This window comes from Anolis carolinensis, chromosome 1 (genome assembly GCF_035594765.1).
Source record: "Anolis carolinensis isolate JA03-04 chromosome 1, rAnoCar3.1.pri, whole genome shotgun sequence".
Classification (NCBI taxonomy): domain Eukaryota; kingdom Metazoa; phylum Chordata; class Lepidosauria; order Squamata; family Dactyloidae; genus Anolis; species Anolis carolinensis.
In genome coordinates this window covers 108,502,305-108,525,669 of record NC_085841.1, presented here as the reverse complement: position 1 = coordinate 108,525,669, position 23,365 = coordinate 108,502,305, and the positions used below count along the sequence as shown (strand labels likewise).

At 40.8% G+C, this 23,365-nt stretch overlaps 1 protein-coding gene across 1 annotated transcript in view; it reads right to left on the bottom strand.

The window, feature by feature from the left end:
• The window catches only part of LOC134299902 (uncharacterized), an 87,792-nt gene extending 65,572 nt beyond the window's left edge, over positions 1–22,220 (bottom strand). Inside the window, exon 1 of the mRNA XM_062984054.1 lies at positions 22,111–22,220. Within this exon, the coding sequence (XP_062840124.1) occupies positions 22,111–22,220 (110 nt within the window). The remainder of the gene's footprint in view (positions 1–22,110) is intronic.
• Positions 22,221–23,365: the final 1,145 nt, after the last annotated feature.

Here is a 23,365-nt window from a genome sequence, read left to right as displayed (position 1 = left end):
AATGAGAATCCATAAACAGGGAAGGAGGGAAGAACAGAAACAGAGGAGGATAGATGAAAAATAATGATGAAACATGGGAGTTTATCACATAAGGCAAGCAAATCACAATTACAACAGTAAAACAGCATATTTGCATGATGTGCCTCCCTTCCTGCCACTCCCATCAGGAGAAAATGGCCTGAAAGGTGTTCCCTTTGCTAGCAGAAATAACCAGTTATGTACCTCTGTGAAAGAAATACCTCCCATTGTCTTCTATCAGGATTGTAGCAGTAAAAAAGCAATGTCATATGATAAATCGAAGGCGAAGATATTGTTGTCTTGCTATAATTGTGATTTCCCTGTTTTGTGTGAAATATTCCACAATGATAACATGAAGTGCACTAAAAATATACATTAGATTTTTTAAAAATCATATTAAAAGGTTACTTTGTCTTCTCTACCCTTCTCCATTGTATTTAAATGCAAAAGACTGCTGCCACTGCCAGAAATAGACTTACTACCTCATCAGATGGGCAAAATTGTCTGCCGTACGATGCTCCCTCTTCACTTGCAGCACAGAGCCCATCGGCTCCATCTCACGATGTACATCTGCTTCCAGTTGGGCTCTGGGGCACAAGTAAAGAGGGAATATCGTAAGCTGCCATGGTGGCAACACAGGAGGCTTCCCGTGTAGCATAGGCAGCAATGGGGGGAAGCTGGGTGGCAGACACTTCCCCACATGGGATGGGGCGAGGGGGAAGCTGGGCAATGCGGGACATGGGGTGAAGGGTTCCCCATGAAGAAGCTTGTTTCTTTATGGACTTCATAAGCAAAGGAAACATGATGAGAAATGTGGAATTCAGTTATTAGTTCAGACTAAATTTCCCACTGTCTTCAGATAATTCTGCATTCTTAGGTCCCACATCCTTCTACATTATATGTTGAGATGCTGGTTTTAATATACCTTAAATCCTTACTTCTTTCTTATGAGTTCACAGAAATCACTGTTAGGCAGGAAGTTCTTGTGCTCATAAGTTTCAATGTTACTTTTATTGCTTCAGCAAACAGCGCAGTGCTTAGAGGAAAGCAAATAAATGCATTTCCCCTTCTCTTTAGCAACAGTTATTTTACATTTTTTGCTCTTTCTGCCTGCAGCAGAGCTCCCAATGCTCATGAACGTATTTACTTTCTGTCCACTACTTACCCCCACAAGGTGTTGTTCCTGTCTATCTCAATGGGAAGAATGCTCAAGGCCATTCTGGATTCTTCTATCATGGTTGTGGCAGGCAAGGAATCTAAACAGGTTCTGGCACTCTGGAGACCGCATGCAGAAGATCTGGTACTAAAAGTGGAAAATATCCAGCACTAGTTCACTTATTCTTTGACATGAGATCAGTTTTTGGAAGAAAACATATGCAGACATATTGTTTATTTTATAAATATAAGATGTGTTAGAAATACAGCTTTCCACCCCAGCTGCTTTTGCTACATCAGTTTCTGATAAAAATGGGAAGACTCTTGTTGAACCAGATAAAAATTTACCTGGGAACCTTAATCACTAAATAGTAATGGCAATAGGACTCTACTTTAACTCAGAAACTTCAATTTGTCCAAAGAGCTGAAGTCAGATTGCTAACAGGTGGCTGTTAGAAGAAGCACACAACATCCATTTTCCACAGCTTCTCTGGCTGCAAGTCTGTTTCTGGGTTATGGCATTTAAAGTCCTATGTGATACAGGTTCAGGCTATTTGAATTAATTATCTCACCAGCTTCACAGGCATGTTTAGAAGGAACATAGGAGAGGGCCTTCTTCGTGGCTACTCCGAAATTTAGGGACTCCCTCTCTAGATTGTCTCCTTCCTTGTTCTCCTTTCAGTGGCAGGTTAAGATCTCTCTGTTTCAGCAATCTTTTGGGAACTAATCTCTATGGCCTTTCAATGTTCCATTTTTCTTGACATAGGCTTATGAGAAGATTCATAGTGCAAGTTGTCTTTGTGTAGTGTGTTATCTTATGTGTGCCAGTGGCATAGAGGCTGCCCTTTCTCCTTCTGCCACTTGTCCTCATAAGACATTTTGTGAAAGACAGTTAAGAAGTGTGGTGCCTTTCACCTGTCTTGCATCTGATACAACACTTGCAAGAAGGTTCTTCTTGAGGAGAGTTTCCTGGTAATTGGGGAAATGCCAATATCTCTGCCTTGTCAGCTAAGCATTGAATCCTGCTTTAGCTGAGACAGCTGTACCCCTTCATCTGAAATGAATGAATAGGTCCAGTCTGTCCAACAGCTTTATTACAGGTGCCAGAGCTTCTCCTTCTGTTTTGTTGAAGTTGCACATTTCAGTTAGGAGGGAGGCATGAGTTAGCTTTCGAAAGCTATTTCTAGGCTGCTTTTTCCTCATTCCAAACAAGTGTGGCAGTTCCTGTGATTCAGTGTCTGACAGGAGCACATCACGCTGATGTTCAGATGGATGTAGTGACTGCCCATCAAATATCAGATCAAGTTTAAAGTCCCAAGGGCAAGAGCTGCTGTCAATTTACACAGGTGAACATGTAACTGAGACAAGAATTTGGCCCCTAGGCTTGATCTTCAAATCTCTCCATGAAATGGGGGGCAGGGGACCCTGAAATGTTGATATAGGACATGGAGCAAGGACATTTTTTGAAATATTTGATACACAGAAAGTTATTTCTTCAGGCTGCAATCTTGCACACAATTATCTGCAAAAGTGTTTGGTCGCTGTCACAAGCTACTTAGTAAGGCTTCCCAATCTGAACATAAACCCTTGTGTAGGACAAGCTACAGGAATGTTCTTATGAGGCACAGTCCCTAAGATGGCCTTAGAGGGAGGTACATCTATGGGGACCTGACCTGCAGAGTTCACAATGCTGCAGAAAACACACACTCAGGGAGCTCTAATGAACATTTTTCATATGTTAAATGTCTATTCTGAATGGCCAGTGTGGAGGAAGCATACTCAAAAGATTCATATATTTGCAATGAAGAGAAAGGAAAGAGAAGGAAACTGAGATTGGTTTCCTAAACTGCTCCTTATATCTCTGACCCTTGCACCCATGCTGACCATCTTAGGGCCTGTCTACTAGGGGTATGTGATTCATAAAAAAGCATCCTGTTTTTGGTCCCATTTTGGCTTAATCCCCATTCCCCACCCGTTCGTGATCAGTTAGCTGGAAGCTCTGTTTTTGCTCCAAGAAGATCCAGTCCATTGGTGTCAATGGGGGAACTGGCTATTGGGATGAAAATAGCCACACTTGGAAGACACATTTGACTGCAAGCCTTCCAAGTTTCAGAACGTTTGGGTCATCCACTGATTTTTAGGAAATTCTATAGTTTCTACAAATAAAGAAGGAAGGCTGCTGAACTGGTGCAGGAGTACACACACACACACACACACGTCAGAAGGTAGGGCTGGGGAGGGAATAACAGAGACAAAGTGTCAAATAGGTAAACTAGTAGAAGAAAGGGCTTTTATTTTTTGGGGGGAGGAACTTAGGCTGCTGGTGCAGAACAGAGTATAGAATTCATAAATTGGGGCTGGGGAAGTTCTTCCTGTGGAAAAATGTAAAACTAAAAAAAAATTTAAACAAACACATACAAAAAAGCCTGTCTTAAACCCACCCACCCCAAACACATGCCCACCCACTCCTCCCTAGCAAAATTAATAAAATAACAGAACTACTAATAGAAAGATATTAACTAAGTAAATTTAATGCAAAAGGAAAAGGTTTGAATTCTCAAAAAGTGATTCTTAAGCACTAGAAGCAATAATGGCAATGAGATAGAGAGAGATTGTATGTTAGCTAGCTCTGAGTTCTAACGCCAGGACACAACAGAAAATGGCGGAACTCGCCCTGGTATATATAGACCAGCTTTGCAAAAAGACACATGATCCAATTTCTTCTTTTGATTCACTCTGACAAGGATGACGGAGAAAAACCTGTGTGCACGCAGCCACGCTATGTGCCCCATTATTGCCAAGCCTTCGGCTGCCCCCTCTCTCCCCCCCCCTGCCCGTCCTGTTTTCAAGGGTCTGGCTGCCAGGTCACCCGCATCCCCTGAAAATGGCATTGCAAAATGGTATCATGCACACCCCTACTATCTACATTGACAGTTTAATGCCACTCCAAGATGACCCAAAATTGTGGTGCCACAAAAAGCAAAGGATCAATATACAATGCAGCATGCATTAAAGGGTACACAGTGTCATTAAAATTGCAGGGAAGTCCAAAACAGACATTATAATGCACTGCAGCAGATCCCCGTATACGCAATCCAGGGCAAAATTGGCTCTGCAAAATGTAGACACCTGGCACTGCTGAAGAATATTACAGAATCCAGAACGAGGCTAATGACAAACTCCCAAAATGCATAGCTGAGCAGTAGGGAGTTAATTGACCCCTTGGGAGTGGTACCTGTCACTTTCCCCCCTTTTTTGCCCCATATGCCTCTAGAACACTGGTGTGCATCCTTGTAGGAAATGGAAAATAAATTCACAAAGTGGTTTGAGGCCAGGTTCTATGGTTAATGTAATCACCTTCCCTATTTCAAACAAATTCCAGGTATGGCAATCTAAACACCTGTGCAGTATAAGTGGATCTTTCCAAACTCCTTCCAAGCTGCATTATAATGTCAATGTAGAGTGGACCTCAGAGTTCCAGATTGTAATCCCCATTCTCCACACACCCTCCTGCTTGCTCTTATGAAACGGGGGACCAGCTTGACTTCTTACATTAATGTGGAGAACTTGATTAGCAGTAGGACACCTGCCATGTTCCTTTCACAAATGATTTACTATAAGAAACATTTGTTTTGTTTTTCCTAACAAAAGACTGAAGATTTCATGACTTTCCAAGGGTAGAGGGTGCCCCTTCAATGAATCCTAGCATTTCAAAGTGTAGACTACTTAAAAGTATTTCATTTTATTAAGATAAAGAAGGTTTAAAAATCCATAAAGAGTGGAGGCTATGGTTTCGCCATGCCCCAAAATTTAACTGGGCCTGAACTATCCCAAAAACAAAATTATAAAAAGTAATAAGTAATAAGACAAATGGTTTTTGTATGTCTTTCGGGCTGTGTGGCCATGTTCCAGAAGCATTCTCTCCTGACGTTTCGCCCACATCTATGGCAGGCATCCTCAGAGGTTGTGAGGTATGGATAAACTAAGTCAGGAAAGGAAAGAATATATATCTGTGTAGAGTCCAAGGTGTGGCAAGAGTTCTTTGTCACTGGGAGCCAGCATTAATGTTTCAGTTAATCACCCTAATTGGCACTGGAAATGTTTTGTCCCTTGCCTGGGGGCATCCTTTGTTCAGTCAAGTCCTCATTGTGTTGGTTCCCATCTACTGTTTTGATTTTGGAGTTTTGTAATACTGGTAGCCAGATTTTGTTCATTTTCATGGTTTCTTCCTTTCTGTTGAAGTTGTCCACATGCTTGTGGATTTCAATGGCTTCTCTGTGTAGTCTGACATGATAGTTGTTAGAATGGTCCAGCATTTTTGTGTTCTCAAATAGTATTCTGTGTCCAGGCTGGTTCATCAAATGCTCTGCTATGGCTGATTTCTCTGGTTGAATTAGTCTGCAGTGCCTTTCATGTTCTTTGACTCTTGTTTGGGCGCTGCGTTTGGTGGTCCCTATGTAGACTTGTCCACAGCTGCATGGTATCCGGTAGACTCCTGCAGAAGAGAGAGGATCCCTCTTGTCCTTCGCTGACCGTAGCATTTGTTGGATTTTCTTCGTGGGTCTGTAGATAGTTTGTAGGTTGTGCTTCTTCATCAGCTTCCCTATGCGGTCAGTAGTTCCCTTGATGTATGGTAAGAACACCTTTCCTCTGGGTGGATCTTTGTCTTGACAAATGAATCACTCCTTTTGGAGGATTGAATCATGAGATATATCATTGAAAGGAGATCAACTAATAGAAATGATTCGTAGTGACAAAGCCCAGTCACACTGCAGAAACTGTTGTCAGAGATCCAACTAAAATGTCAGTCTCCACACACCAGTTGCTTGATCTGCAGAAGTTCATGAAGAGGAAGAGGCAGGTAGTAGCATGGCCTTTTAATACCTCCAACTTCATCTTACAGCACTCTGTACCATAACTCAGAGTGCCACAATGCATGCTAACATGGCCTCTCTTTCTGTGAGGCCATTGAATGCACCTACCCTCATAATGCTGCAATATGGAATGAGGGATCAATTTCATCATTCTTATCCTTCTAAATTCTGTTTACTTATTTCTGAATTCTGCTATCTTATTTAATGACAGTTATTAATATCCAGTGTGTCTTTGTCTCAAACCTCCCTTTAGCTTTTACTGCAGCAAGATTTATTTATGCCCAGAAATTAAAGAAACCAGCTATTCAAACAAAAGAAGAATGGCTGTGATCTAGCTAGGATGATCAAATTGACTATACTGATTACGGAGAAATATTTGCCTGACTTCAAGAAAGATTGGGATTTGTTTATTACTTTTTCATAACAACAATGGCAGCAATTGTCAATTATCAGATGTATGAATTAGTAGAGTGCTATCAAAAGTGTGATTATATTTACTCTGTTAAAATAATAGGGGTAGGATAAGGAAAGTAAGTGGGGTTGGATGGGGGATGGGGAAGGGGAAAAAAGAGGAAAAATGGGGAAGGGAAGGTTTGTTGACCTCCAATCTTCTTTATCATGGTTTAATTATTTGTTCTTAGTTTCTTTTTTCTTTTTGCTGTATGCTTCTGCTTTTAGTTGCTCTTCCTTCTGGGACACTTTTTCTTTATCTATTTGGATTGGGCTATTTGTAAAGTAAATTTCAATTATGTGTGTGTGTTTGTATAATGTGATTATATAATATCATTTCAAAGGAGTAGACTAATAAGGTGTTGTATAATAAGGTATTTGGCCCAAGTAGCTTAAGATGTTGTGTACAGTTGATTTTTCAAATCTTTCCCTTTTTTACTTCAGAATAATTCTAATGGGAACTGAATGTTGAGGGTCGGCCACCACAATTTAAGTTTGATCCACAGTTAAGCTTAAAGGTGCTTTTTCATGAAGAAAGTGAAGGGTGTTTCTCTATATCCTAGTGGTGGAAAGCTATTGCAAATGGCCTTAGCACATTATTAAACAATGCTTTTGAAAGATTCAATTTTTTCCAATTACAAAATGAAATGAAGGAAACACAAACACATTGAAGCTTTGTGTGTGTGTGGCGGGGGGGGGGGGGGGGGAGAGAGAGAAATGTTGCGAAAGCAAAAATTATAGAAGAAAATAGTTTCCTGGTATCTCTCAGAGAAAAAAAACAAAGATGCTTTTTCTTTAAGTGCTATATAAAAATGTTATGAGAATTGACAGCATAATTGTGAAAACCGTTAACAAATAGATTTCTTTATAGCATGATTGAATGATAGGTATGAGAAACTATGAACATGCTCATTTTTATTGTAAACATTGATTCATAGTTGCATAACTAATAATGACAACTTTATTAATTGCTTATTACTGAGGGTTTTCTCTTTTATTAGAGAACAAGTGACTTCCTTCCCTTATAGTGGTGTATATTTCTCCATGTGATAGAGATTAATGCATAAAGCTTTGCAGGAAACTGCCTCATTGATTTTGTTGCCTTTATATTTGTCTTCCTTAGGTGACTTCCAGTAACATAGATGGAGAGTGCATAATGCATGTCCCTAGGACAGCCAATGCTGTATCTGTGGAAACACAAATTGTAGTTGTTCTTTAAAGCAAGTAAGTAATGGGTTAAAGCTTGACAGCTATGTATGTAGGTAAAACTTAACACAGTTCCAAATAAGCTTTAAAAATAGTAATGCATATTTGTTAGCATATACTCAAAAAATCTTTTTTAAGATGCATTTTAAGATTAACAATGTGGTAAATTACAAGTATTTTGGACTATAACCCCCATAACCAGTGCTAGCTGGGACCATCTAAAACACAAGGAGCACAAAGTTGTCTTACATATCATTTAAGCACATTTTAGTGGGCCACGGTCATTGGTGGAGTTATGGCATGGATCCAAAACGGGATGTAAACTGGCCACAAGATTGTGGGACTTCAGACACACTGCCCTGATTGGCCAAAATCCAATGGCACACTAATGGGCATCCAGTAATATGATGGCACTTCCTTCTACACTCTCGTACAGCTCTCTTTGGTGCCTGAATAAATTCCAAGGAGGGTTTGTTAGCTCTCTGGTGCTGCTTTTGGGGATGAATTGTGGTAGGAGAAGAATAGCATTAAATAGATGCTCAAATCTGAGGCATGTGGTGGGGAAGGCAAATGTTAGTGAGTGCCATCTTTGCTAGATTAGTGAGGTTTATTCAACCCAAATGCTGTAGTACTCTTCATGCTCTTTGGACTTGGGTTAAACACCTCTTTATACCCATATTCCCTTGTCCCCTCTAATTCTCCATTGTTGCTGTTCATAGAACTAAAAATGAACTGAATCATGTGGTTCATGTCAATCTAGTTTGGCTCTGGGTGGCTATGAGAATAATATGATTTTTATTAAAGGCAGACAGAATGGGGAAATCAGATTATTTGTGGCAATCTGTCCCTAGTTGTTTGCAATTCATTTGACTCACAGCTTGATCTATTCTACCATAGATGAAGGTGATAACACTATTCGTCTTATATGGGTACCTCCATTTCAAAACCATATGCCAGAATGCAAGGCAAAAGTTAGGCATAAGTGGGGGATTGTTACTTTCAGTATCTCCTGCTTTCATTTTTTTTAATTCTTATGTTCTTTCCATACTGAAATCTAATTTCTGCATTTTACAAAAATAATAAATGTTGCAATAAAATAAAATAAAAACTTTTCCAAGTTCAGTAGATACAGCTATTTTCAGTATGGAGAAGAAGGTATTGAAGGTGAAAAATCTCTCAGAGAGAAAAAAGAGGGGAACTCTTCTTCCTTTTTTCCCCAATGTTTTTATTGGTTCAGCTTTACAATATGTTGCTTACACTCAGTTTCCATTGGTACTCAAATTTATACACACTTTGTTTCCATGTAACATTGCTGCTATCTGCACCCTCTCTTTTTATACATCCTTTTCTTAAAAGGGGGAGAGGGAAAAAGAAAAATAGGGGGAAAGAGAAAAGGGGAGGGGAGAGAGATAGGTGATCTCCGGTCTATCCGAATCTGGTCCCAGATAAAGCTGCTTTAACATTAACATGATGCTGATAAAGAGGTGGAAATGATGATGATATTTATATATACCCCACTTTCCCTTCAGGATTGGGACCTATAATTTATATTACAAAGGGATTCAAATACAAATTCCTTAGAGCTGAGTATTCGGAAATGGAATTCAGTCCAAAAATCTGAATTTTTTTTTCCTTACTGAAAACCAAAAAAAAAATGAATTACATTTTAATTAATGTTTTAAAAATGAATTTAATCAATTTTTCCATCTTTAGATGTAGGAGTAATCTGAATATTTCTAGGATTAAATTATGATGTGAAAGTCAAGCAAACATAGTTACTCTGCTTTAGTATGTTCCAGGACATTGTTATAATTCACATTGCTTTTATATATACTGTACTTTCTCCAATGTCATGAGACATTGTGAATGATACAGAATATAACAACTGTCAGTATCTGGTCACATATAATTTCCAATTATTCATGTTTTGTCACAGTTTATGTATTAGGTTTAATTGCATAACCCACCAAACGCCTATTAAAAACTTGGAGCCTTTTATAAACCAAAAGCTGTTTATCTCTGAAGAAGTTTCAAAGTTTTATGTTTCTTTAATTTCTGATTATATTACAGCATCATAGTTTTAAAAATACAGTAAAGCAATATTTCATATTAAATTCTCCCTTTTGTTTGTGATATTCACACATTCATACCCACAAGAAAAATATCCCATTGGGATTGTCGGGCTGCTTCTGCTTTGTATATTATTTGTTTGAGAGAAACTCGAATAAATGTTTCATCATCATAATGGGAAGTTTTATTATGCGTCGGACTGGCTGGAATCACTTTGTGAAGAGGAGAAACTTTGACTTCAGAGGTTAAAAAAAGTCCTCTGTTTTAAGGGAAAGTCACTGATCAGTCCCCAAGGAAGCATTTAGCTTGGGGATAGTGTACAAGTAAGAATGCAAGAGAGCTGATGGGGTAGTTTTAAAAAATGTCCTGACACAGTCAAGGTGATGGCCATTTTTAGCTGCCCTGCTATCCATCACCTCTTTCAGCCAGGCATACTCCATCATATGCAACAGCCTCATGAATTTATGCATCAAGCTGTGCAGCCAGTCGTGCCGAGGGCTCTGGTGACAAGTGAAATTGCTGTGCGCCTCATTTAGCTGTTTATTGCGCCTGAGTACGTGTTGCAGCTGTCATCCGACGAAGGGATGATAGTGCTCGTTAATAGACAAGACAGGCAAATAATGATGGAGACTACAGCAAGGGAGGCTCATCTGCCAATAGGCTCTCAGCAGTAGCACAAACAGCCACAAAGTTTTCGATCAAAAACAAAGCTGTAAGAAAAATACTAAGGCCAGCAGATGAGAGGTGTGTGTGCATGTAATCTGTTTTATGTGTGTGTAGATAGATATGTATAATCTGTGAGCCACAAACTCCCAAGGCAGCAGAGCCCAGCATACCACATATTCAGCCGCCTTGTCCATTAGAACACTCTCACTTTGTTAATCACAGTTAAAAGGACATAATCTTAACAGAAGGAAACTGACACCCCAAATACAGGGTATGGCAAGGCAGAAATATCTTTGACTTTGATAGCACTTGCCTGTAACCCTGTGCACTGCTTACCTTGGGAACTGAACTGTGTGCCTCTGTGCAGTAGACTGTAACTCTGAGCTTAAGGCCAAAGCATGAGAGGGTTATTTGCACTGACTTTATCATGAACTCTAGCTTATGTGGGTGGCAAATGCCTCCTATTATTTCACTACTGTGGCTTACTGTACTTGTAAGGCAGTATGTGTGTGGACATTCACTTACAATTGTTTGCTTTGTTGTTTAACTTAAATTCTGTATTTAGTTTCTATTTTTTCTTTTTATTTAACTGTAATTTATCAACAGTGAAACAAAATTAAAATTGCAGAGCTATAATATATATTAACATGATTGAGCAAATAAATATTTTTATATGAAGAGAAAATTCTGTTCCATGCCATGTACTTCCTATGATGAATTTTGTGAATGTGTGCACAGCATTTTCTTGTTTGCCAAGTGAGCCCTTCCATGCCATTTTTCATTCTGAGTGCATTCTCCATTTTTAAATGCCTTTCACCAACATTTACCTTGGTCTCATTTGCAAAAGTGTAACAGCTTTATAGACTGCAGTGTGAATTTTCTAATTTACTTATGGGGAAATCAATTTGGTTTAGTAATTAAATCCACTAATTAAAATGGAAGATAAAGGGTTAATGTGTTTGATGTAATTAGAAAATGCACACGAGTTTGACAAGTGGAAAAACTTTATGTAAATACTGTTTGAATTTTGTGTAGATAAGAAATTCGATCCAGAGATAGTTAGTTGAATGTAAGGCTCATTATAATCAATTGGACTTAAGATAATCATGACTTAGTTTAGGAACTATTTCTTCTTTCATCAGCTGCAGTTACAGGATATGTTGTAAAATACCTGCAAGTTTGAAGATTGGTCTAGCTTTCTCTATTAATACAACCTGTGACTGTCCAACACAGATAGCCTCACCTGGTGCCAAATGGCATTCTGTGCCAGTTGAACATATTTTTCTTTATTCAGTGGTGTCTCAACACCATGAAGATTAAAGGCTTTTATCAGCTCTGATGAATTTTACATGCTAAAATGTATGCTGCTGTTTATGTTTAGTTTTAACTATGTGATCTTATATAGATTTTAAACATATATCTTTCTTCTTATCCACTCAAGCAGTGCACCTGGAATGCTTTTTACTCAAAACAAAGCAAAAAACACAAAAAACAAATAAAAGGGGAGCAGTTTTAACTCCAGTGAAAGTCCCCCCTGCTTTGCCTCTTATGTGCACATAATCCAGCCTTCAAAAAAGATGAAAGAAAATGGGGAAACAGCTGACAGCTGTCCCCTTTGCAAAAAGCCTTCCTTCCTTCATCCATTACATGTGGACTACATCCCACACTTTTGTCTTTCGACTGGAACTTATGGAACTACATGACAAAGGCTAATGGGTGATAGGCAAAATCTAAATAATGCTAGATGCTTTTTCTGCAACCAAGATCACCTCCTCAAACTGACATATGTTTTGCTTAAGCTGTGTCATGGAGATACATTTAATTTCCTTGCTAGCTGAAAAAGGATGTGGTTATATTGTCATGGCAAGATTAAGGGAAGTTTTTGAAACAATCCCTTTTAACATTGGTGCTGCATGACAAGTGTACAGCACTTCACAGAATTTGTTTTCTGCCTTTGCAATATAACTATGCCATGATTTCTAAGATTTGAAAATTAGAAAAACTGAATGAGAAAATGTGGCAGAAGGATTTATTGAGAGGGCAGGAAGAAGGACAACTGGCAATGAATATAACAAAATACAAAGATAATAAATCTGGTGTGTCGATTTACAGGTAGAAAGAAGTTTGGTAATAATACCATGCTGTCCACTGTTACTTATGTTTATGCCCTGTCGGACACAGTGAGACCTGCTTCGGCGTAAAACAGTGTGGCATATATTCCTTCTTCATTATGTGCCTACACTGAGGTGAACACACCATATATAAATATATGTTATTGTGTGATTCCTCTCCCTCAAAAAGGAATATATTGGAATCCTCATGAACTCAAAACATATAACTGCCTAACCCAACACTTCACATGGTGGTGTCATTGTAATTGTTTCTCTGCATTTTAACAAAAGACAACTGCACTGATAAGTGAATGAGGTCTTACATCCCACTCTTTGGGTCTGTGGAGGGGATATTTAGGCTTGTTTACTATCAATCCTTGATCTCCCACAAGTTAGCTTCTGCTTGAGTCACAAGACCTGATCTAGATTGCTGGAACTGGGGTCTAACTAGGGATAGAACCATTTCTACAATATGATTTTGCCCACATTTCAGAACATTAGATTGAATGCATGAAGAATTTTCAAGCATTGAGGTGTTCTTTCCAAAAACAAACTCAATAAAAAACCATCTGCACTGGTCAAAATTCATCTGCAGAGCTGATTCTAGCGTGGGAAGAATTGGGCTGCTCATGTAGAGGGTTTTGAACCATAAGGACAAAAATGTAGGTAGCAACCTCAATTGGTCACCACAAACCTGGTTCTGGTGATCCATAGGCATATAAGAACCAAGCATCCAAAGTTCACCCTTGAATGTATCTGGTCCACTTTTGAATCTTTTCAGTCTCAGATTCATTCCATCAAATATATGAAAAAATCCACGGTTCTGGTCCAACTTACCTGTTCAAATGTATCTCCTCTTATGAGCCTATTAGAACTCTAAGATGGTCTAGGTAGGCCCTGCTCTTGGTCCCATATGCTTTGCAAGCATGATTGGTGGGGACAAGAAACAGGGCCTTCTCAGTGGAAGGCTCCTCAGCTGTGGAACTCCTCGGCTGTGGAACTCGCTCCCCAGTGACATCCGGCATGCTCCATCCCTTCTGGGTTTTAGAAAAAAGCTAAAGACCTGGCTATGCGCACAAGCATTTAAAGAATAAGTTTCTAAGGCTTTGACATGGTCTGGATTAAGGATTATACCCAAGGTTTTTGGATGAATGGAACTATGCACTTTATATGTTTTAAGTTTTGTATACCATGTGTATGAATGCTTAATGTAAATTATTTTAACTGTTTTATGTTGTTACGGTATTGTTTTTATCAACATTGATTTTTTGCCAGATCTGTAAACTGCCTTGAGTCCCTTCAGGTGAGAAAGGCAGGATAGAAATGATGTAAATAAATAAATAAAATAATAAATAAATACATAATTATATTAATTTTTTATCAAAAAAGCAAACTAAGTGATACACAGACATTTTTTGTATGGTGATGACATTCTTGTATGAATAATCTACAATTTGCCATTTTTTATATAAAACCTTTTCCTAAATCAGACAAACCCTACCCACACTGCTGGTATTACTTCTTCCTCTTTTTTTAAAAGTGTGTGTGCAGTGTGTGCATGCATAGTTTAAACAAAAATGCTTAGTAAATCTGTAAATGTTTTTTTTAATGAAATGGAAAAGCAATGTATACTACATAAAAATATTAATGTTTCATAAAATGGCTGTTACACAATCAAAGGCATCACTATGAAAATTAAATTACTGGGCTGACTTTGGAAATCAACATAATATGGTCTGTTTAATTCAGTCATGCTAAAATATTAGATTCTCCTTCATTCTCTCCCAGCTTTCTCTCTCCTTCACCTGAGGGCATCTACTGATGAGTCTCTTCTAGAGGTTGTTTAATGACTATTTTACAGCAACTGTCAGCTTTCTAAAGCCCAGTATCATTGGACGTCACTGTATTACCAGCGTTTTCACACAATTGGCCTGACTGTAAATCTGAGCTTTAAAAGTACAGACAATGCTCTCATTTGATTTAATGACTAGCTTGTGGGTGCTGTTTAATCTTCTTAGGCTTACATGTTGTACTCATAAGGGTCATCTTATTTTTGTTTGTTTGCTCATTCTCCTGTCCTGGTCAATTGAACAGTAGCAATCATCATAACAGCAGCAACAGAAAAAAACACCAACAAAGTGTAAGAGAGGGCTCATTGTGCTCTTTACATGGGGAGTAGATGAAGAAAGCAACCAGACCTCTCCCTCCATGTGTGACAGGCAAAATATTAAAATTATTATGCCATTTGGATATCATGTACTCCAGAGTTTTCTTTCAGACCCGCACAGCTACTTTGGACAGTTTCTGGAGGAGGAACTTTAAGCCAGACCTGCGAGGGACACTTTATTCTCTGGTTTCTATCTAGGTTATAAATATAGAGAGCTTATTGAGAGATTAACAGTGTAAGTGACAGATATTGCCTACCCTGTAATACTGCCTTTCTTTTCCTGACAGTTCTGGATTCATTTCTGTGGGTTAGAAATACCACTAAAGGGGGGGGGGACACCCCATATTCAAACAATTCCTATGCAGTGAGGTCCAGTTGTGATTATGAGACTAAAGAATGATTATGTCCTGATGTATGGCACCAACTGCAGAAACAAAAAGAGAAGGCCAAAAGCTTTCAAACCTTCTCCACCACAGAATCTCCCCATTACTTAAAACAGGAATCTGCTGGTTGCTGTTTCAGACTGGGAAGGAATGCTGGCAGCGGAGGTGTAGTCTTCAAAAGCAACTTTTCCAAGCTCTGTTTCCCTCATTCCTATGTCTCAGTCAGCAGAATGTATAGTTCATGAGGTATGGCTTAGAATGGAAACAAATTAAGGGCCTTGTTCTCCCAAAGATGAATTGTGCCTCCCATGAAATTTTTCTTCAGTCCCCAAAACTTCATTAAAGTGTTCAGAAATACAGTTTAGGCAGCCAAAGAAAGAACAGGCACAATGACCAAGTTAATATGAACAGTACACAAAGACTATATGATTTCTAAGTGAAAAAAATTCAGTGTGCTTTTCCTCTATGGTTCTAGAAATTTAGTAATTGAAAGAAAATTTCATTGTGGGGCAGAATTTTTATTTTGAGAGGGCAATGCCCATTCTCTAGCTCTAACATAGTTGAATGAAAATGAGTGTTTTTGCTCTATAGGGCTTTGTTCCCTCCCTCTCTGAGTAAAGATAGCAGTATGTGTACTGTTAGACTTTATGGGAAAGAAGCTAAGTAAATGCCGAGTGCTTTCAGTTCAAAAGGGTTACAAGTGGCATCCAGTATGGCTTCCTTATTGTGTGTTCTATGGGATGGTAAGCAATGAACCCTTTCCACAATTGGGAATGCTCTCCCTTAAGCAGTCCACATGGTACCTAATCTATAATCTTGTAATATCAGGGTTGAGATCTCTCTCTCTTCTCAGGCCTTTCAATTAAAAAAAATCAAGTTTATTCTGACTTTTAAATTAAAATTAAAGTTGTAATCTTAATTTTTTTTTGTTTGGGGCTGTGCATGCAATGAAGGTCTGCATAATTAAAGCAATGGGATTCCCCATAATAACCTATGAATGCGAGAGCTGGACCATAAGGAAGGCTGAGCGAATGAAGATAGATGCTTTTGAACTGTGGTGTTGGAGGAATGTTCTGAGAATGCCTTGGACCACAAGAAGATCCAACCAGTCCATACTCCAGGAAATAAAGCCCAGCTGCTCACTGGAGGAAAGGATATTAGAGGCGAAGATGAAGTACTTTGGACACATCATGAGAAGACAGGAAAGCTTAGAGAAGAGAATGATGCTGTGGAAAATGGAAGGAAAAATGAAGAGGGGTTGACCAAGGGCAAGATGGATGGATGGTATCCTTGAAGTGACTGGCTTGACCTTGAAGGAGCTGGGGGCGGCGATGGCCAACAGGGAGCTCTGGTGTGGGCTGGCCCATGAGGTCATGAAAAGTTGGAAGCAACTGAACAAATAACCAACAAAAATGTTAAATTGCACTGCATTATTGGGAACTTGAAATATGCTATCTTATTTATCTTACTGGAAGTTTTATTTCCAGTAGGATACACAAAGATACCCAGCAAAGGATTGTTACCTTGACGCGGTGCTGGGGCTTGCACACCTCAATGATGCCATGAGCTATACCGTGCAGGGCCACCCAAGACGGGAAGTTCATAGCAGAGAGGTCAGAATAAATACGATCCCTGGGGAAGGCAATGGCAAACCACCTCAGTATTCCTGCCATGAAAACTAAGTGGATCAGTACAACCAGAGAAATGTCGGTATACCATCGGAAGACAGGACTCCCAGGTCGGAAGATGGTCAAAATGCTACTGGGGAAGTTGAAGTATTTTGGCCACATCATGAGGAGACAGGAAAGCTTGGAAAAGATCACGATGCTGGGGAAAATGGAAGGAAAAAGGAAGAGAGGTCGACCAAGGGCGAGATGGATGGACAGTATCCTAGAAGTGACTGGCTCATCCTTGAAGGAACTGGGGGCAGTGACAGCCGACAGAGAGCTCTGGCGTGGACTGGTCCATGAGGTCACGAAGAGTCGAAAATGACTGAATGAGTGAGACGACAATGACACAAAGATACATTTATGCTCTAACTTTAGAATTTCAGCTTGGGTTATTGATCTGAATTCGTTCTAAGATGAAAGTGGTCATTATCCCAACTGACTGTTGTGGTCAGTGTACATCCCTATCATTTTCTGAGCAAAAAAAAGTGAATATGCTCACAAATAAACTCTCTAGTGCCAAAGCCAAACATTTTGAATTCTCTGGTAGAAATATTTTCTTTTGAATTGTATTTCTCCAGTGCATCCATTGTCTTTTGAAATATGCTTAAATTATATTTCAGTGTTTTTCCTCTTGCACTTTCTCATGTTGTTCTTTCAATTTCATATTCCGGTTTCCCATTATTTGCTGATAAGGATTCTGAGGGAAAGGAGACAGCTCCAGATTCCTGTCTTTCATGTAACAGTTCCAACCAACTTTGGCAGGTGTATGTCAGTTTGATCAATAATGATGTCTGGATTAGACAGTCCAAATGGCAAAAAGGGTCTCTTCTTAGGCTTTTTGCCAGATTTTGAAACCACAATAATGACATTCTGCTAAGGAAGCAAGGTTGGAATGCAGATTGATTTTTCCCTCCCCTCCCCTTTTTTAAAAAGTGCACAATAATGGATGCTAATGCATGAATAATAATTAGCACAACTAAGTGGCTGGTGCTGGTAAAACGTTAACATATAGTCATATATAAATATAGCCATGGATGGAAAGGAAAAAGGATTCTAGTTATAGGTTATGTCTGAATCAACATCAACAATTAACAACAAAAATGTTACAACTACTATTTTATATTGTATGGTTTCCTGGAGATTCACACAAGCATTAAAACAGATAGAAGATTAACTCTCTAAAATGTACAAAATATAATTATCCCATGCACAAGCGGAATTTATTTTGGCAATCTATTTTCATACACAGTTCAGTCAAATATGATGCTTACAACGTTCTGGGGAACTCAGCCTGTCAAAGAGAACAACCAACTTACACAGAAGGATCCCCAGTATAAACCTTCCACTCCTTTTTTTTTGCTTTTCCATGGCACTGGTTAAACAGATCACCGCATAAATCCATTAGCCATTTCAGATTTAGCAAACTCAAGGAAAATAACGCTATATTCTATATGCAGTCTGCCCCCCACATTCACTGGGTTTAAAGACACAGAACCCCCCACAAATTAAAAAAAAAATTTAAAACCTGAAACAACATTTCAGTAGGAATTCATTTAGGTGATGTGAAACCAGCAGAGGAGAAAGTGATTTCACTTTTGAGTTGATTGTATGGGAAGCACTGTAACTGAGTTGAAGCCTGGGTGGTGCTTATATGCACTACAGAGATAGGCTCTGATCTGGTTTGAGGATTTACAGTGTCTGCTTCATGGTCATCAAGGTATCTACTTTCTTTATCACCTTCCATCACCACCACAATGTCCATGTATGGAACAATGGAGTGCTCATCCCTTAATTGTTTTCATTGTGTAATGTGGTTTACACCCAAACATGCTGATGTGCATTACTGCATTACATCCTCTATTTTGGAATATCTCTCAATTTTGCTTATTCTAGTTTGAAGCCTTTAATGCGTGCTGCTGTGTGTGTTCACAGCGTGCATCATTTCAACACCACATTCTCAAGCTGCCTTCAAACTGCAATAGGAGGTCAGTTCAGATGTGCCCTGGGTTCTCCAGTACAAGTCTATGGTCAACTTACAGTGGACGTTGACCATAAGGTTATACTGAAGACCTAAAGATTCCCAAAGAGAACACATTAATCAAGTCTTGGAATAATTAAATTTGCAAAAGTGAAACCCATAAATGTGGAGGGTGGATCGCATTATAGTTCAGCAAAACCAAAGGGACTATTTTATTTGAACCTATGAAAAAGGCAAGAAAATTCACACTAGATTATTTATTTTTTGGAGGTAGGAGTCAGACTGGGCATATCATTAAGAAGTGATAGATGCTATGCCAGATGCTTGTCTTAGGACAATAAATATAATATTTCAGTTGAAGAGCTAAGGACCTACTAGAGGAATGGTTTCAACCTGTGGGTCCCTAGATGTTTTGGCTTTCAACTCCCAGAAATCCTAACAGCTGGTAAACTGGCTGAGATTTCTGGGAGTTGTAGGCCAAAACACCTGGGGACCCACAGGTTGAGAACCACTGTACTAGAGGGTTAAAGTTATGGGCTGAAAAGTCTTGCAGAAGCTTGCATACTTTGTGGGTTTATCTGCTCCCATTATGTTAAGGAAACCATTGTGGTAAAGTACGATCATGTACAGCAGTGTGATTGGAGTTAAAGTGTGTGGGTTCAAATTGTTATTCCAGTTAATATTGGAGAACTGGGCCAGCAGGATTGTGCAAGAAGGTACTAGACACTTCCTGTACAATCCTCCCAAAAGCAATTACAGTTGGCTCTCCATATTTGCGGGTTTGACTTTTGTGGATTTTATTATTCACAAAGTTGATTAAAATGTATTCTCTAGGAATCTCTAGGTCTTCCAGTCTGACTCCATAGTCAACTTCTGTGTGGAGTCACACATAGAGTCATCCTGGAAGACCCAGAGATTCCTAAAGAGAACACCTCTCCAGGAATTTCTAGGTTCCCCAGTACAAACTGATGGAAATTGGCTCCAGAGTAATGCTAGAGAAACTAGATATAGTCTGTCCTTGGGGAAACCTCCTGAATGGGCATTGCTCACCCAATAATAATAATAATAATAATAATAATAATAATAATAATAATAATAATACTTAATTTATACCCCGCCACCATCTCCCCGTAGGGACTCAGGGTGGCTCACAATGTTACAAAAGTAACAGCGCAACTACATTAACAATATACACAGTTTAAAACACAAGAAGATAATAAAACAGAAGTTAAAACAAAGGTTTATACAACAGTAATAATATCAAACAACCACCAAAGCAATTCAGTCAACTTCAAAGGTGGGGGGGGGGGGGGGGGACTATAGCAGCAATATAAGATAAAATCTTTAGATTAAAATACCCTGATGAAAGGAACCTAAAAACATTCAGAATAGAATTATAATGAGGCTGGTCATCCAATAGCTGTCTCTCCAAAGCCCAGCCTAAACATTCAGGTTTTCAATTGTTTCTTAAAGGATGGTAGGGAAGGCACCAACCTAATCTCCCTAGGGGGGCCACAGCCAAGAAGGCCCTCTCTCTCGTCCCCACCAAACGTAACTGTGAGGAAGGCGGAAGCGAGAGGAGGGCCTCCCCGGAAGATCTCAGAGAGCGCGTAGGTTCATAGGGGATGACACAGTCACGAAGATAGGCAGGTCCCGAACTGTTTAGAGCTTTATAGGTAATAACCTGCACCTTGAATTGGGCCCAGAATATTATCAGCAGCCAGTAAAGCTGCTTGAACAGGGGGGTTGACCGCTCCCTATAAGCAGCTCCAGTTAGTAACCTAGCTGCCGAGCGTTGTACCAACTGTAATTTCCAGAGCGTCTTCAAGGGCAGCCCTACGTAGAGCATGTTACAGTAATCCATCCTTGAGGTAACTAGAGCATGGACCACCATGGTCAAGCCAGACTTCTCGAGGTCCGGTCGCAGTTTTTGCACAAGTTTTAATTGTGGAAAGGCCTTCCCAGCCACCACCGACACCTGGGCATCAAGTGACAGCGATGAATCCAGAAGGACCCCCAAACTGCGGACCTGTGCTTTCAGGGGGAGTGTGACCCCATCAAGCACAGGTAGCCACCCTATTGGTCGAACGGCTGACCTGGAGGACCTCTGTCTTATCAGGATTAAGCTTCAGCTTGTTGGCCCTCATCCAACCCATCACAGCAGCCAGACACTGGTCTGGGATCTGAGGGGGTCCTTGGAAGTAGGTGGAAAGGAGTAGTGGAGTTGAGTGTCATCTGCGTAGAGATGGCACTGAACTCCAAAACCCCGGATGACCTCGCCCAGCGGTTTCATGTAGATATTAAAAAGCATGGGGGACAGAATGGAACCTTGCGGAACCCTACAGGTCAAAGGCCAGGGGTCCAAGCAGGTGTCCCCCAGCTTCACCATCTGGGATCAGCCCTCCAGTAAGGACTGGAGCCACTGCAAAGCAGTACCCCCAAGGCCCATCCTAGAGAGCCTTCCCAGAAGAATACCATGGTCGATGGTATCGAAAGCTGCTGAGATGTCTAAGAGAACCAACAGGGACACACTCCCCCTGTCAAGCTCTCTACGGAAGTCATCCACCAAGGCGACCAAAGCCGTCTCAGTGCCATGACCAGGCCTGAAGCCGGACTGGAATGGGTCAAGATAATTGGTGTCATCCAAGAATCCCTGGAGTTGAGAGGCCACCACCCGCTCCAGAACCTTACCTAAGAATGGGAGGTTTGAAATTGGTTGATAGTTCAATAGAATAGAGGACTCAAGGGATGTCTTTTTTAGAATTGGTCTAATAATTGCCTGTTTCAGGCTGGATGGAAAAAGTCCTTGTTCCAGTGAGGCATTGATAATCCTCAAAAACCAATCGACCAACCCACCCCTTGCAAGCTTTATAAGCCAGGTAGGGCAAGGATCTAGAGCACATGTGGTTGGTCTCATCACTCCAAGGATCTTGTCCACGTCATCAGGCCAAACAGGTTGAAACGAATCCATCAAGATGGAATAGACAGATGCTCTAGGTACCTCATCAGGCACTGTATCAAAGCTGGTGTCCAAGTCAGAGCGTAATCGAGCGACTTTATCTGCAAAATGATGCGCGAACTCTCTGCATAGAGTGACCGAGTTGTCAAGGGGCTCCTCCACCTCATGAGGATGAAGGAGCTCCCGGACAACCCGGAACAGCTCTGCTGGTCTATTAGTTGCAGATGCGATGCGGGCAGTTGAGAAATCTTTTCTGGCTGCCTGCAATGCCACAGAATAGGCCTTAATGGAGGCTCTAGCCCGTGTTCAGTCAGTGATGCTCTGAGTCTTTCGCCACTTGCACTCTAGTTCCCGCCTCGCCCGCTTCATCAAAGCCAGCTCCCTAGTGAAACAAGGAGCCGACCTGGCTCTGCGGAGCGAGAGGGGACATTCAGGGGCGATCGTGTCAAGAGATCTGGCCATCTCGGTGTTATAGAGATCGACCAGGGTCTCCACAGGATCGTCAACCGACATGACATCAGGAATTCATCCGGATCCATAAGTCTCCTGGGGCGGACCATCTTAATCGGTCCACCACCCCTGCGGAGGCTTGGCGCAACAGTAAGTCTAACACTGATCAGATGATGGTCGGTCCATGACAATGGAATAATATTTGGCTCTTCCACACTGACTTGTCCACCATCCGTCACAAATACTAGGTCTAGGGTGTGTCCAGCCTGATGAGTGGGGCCAGATATCACTTGGGACAGTCCCATGGTCGTCATTGCAACCATGAAATCCTGAGCTGCACCAGATAAGGGGGCCTCCGTGTGGATGTTGAAGTCCTCCAGGACAACCAGTTGCTGGGAGACCAACACCAAGCTCTGCGAGCTCAGGCAGGGAGACTGCTGTGTCGTGGGGTGGATGGTACACAAGCAGAATCCCCAAACTGTCCCGGGTACCCACCCTCAAGTGGACACACTCAAACCCAGACGATTGAGGAATGGGGCATCTGGTCAGGGGCATCTGGTCACCACCTCCCCGCCCCCCGGGCCTGGCCTGTTGATGCACTCCATAGCCTGGAGGACACAGCTGGGTAAGATTGACACCCCCAGCTCATCCAACCAAGTTTCAGTAATGCAGGCCAGATCTGCCTTTTCATCCAAGATCAAGTCCTGGATTACTGCTGACTTACCATTGACAGATCTGGTCTGTCATGAAGGCTACCTAACCTATCTTTCCTCAGGGTTGCAAGAGTTTTGTTGTGCTTCTCCCTGGGATGATGAAAATGACCGCAACGTCCTCTCCCCCACACAACCTCGATGGCCATCTCCCAAAGCTGGCACTCCCCCCCATCAGATATCCCTGGAACAGGGAGAGAATCTAAGGGAGCTAGTCAGCTCGCTGATGTCAAAGGGTCAAATCGGGGGGAATCCTAAGGGGAGGGTTTCCTGCAGGAGGGAAAGAGGGGAATCACTTGATATATTTGAGGGGGAGCTAAATAGGAGTGGCGAGTAAGGATAGATATAATAATTACCTTGAGTAGAGCCATGGGCTGAGGATGGATTAATTAAATTTGGATCTGACAGTTCAATGGGAATTTGGGTAGAAGTTGGACCCACTATATTTGGGGTGGGTGGGTTGGGGCCAGGGGTAGAAGAACTTGGGGTAATATGTGG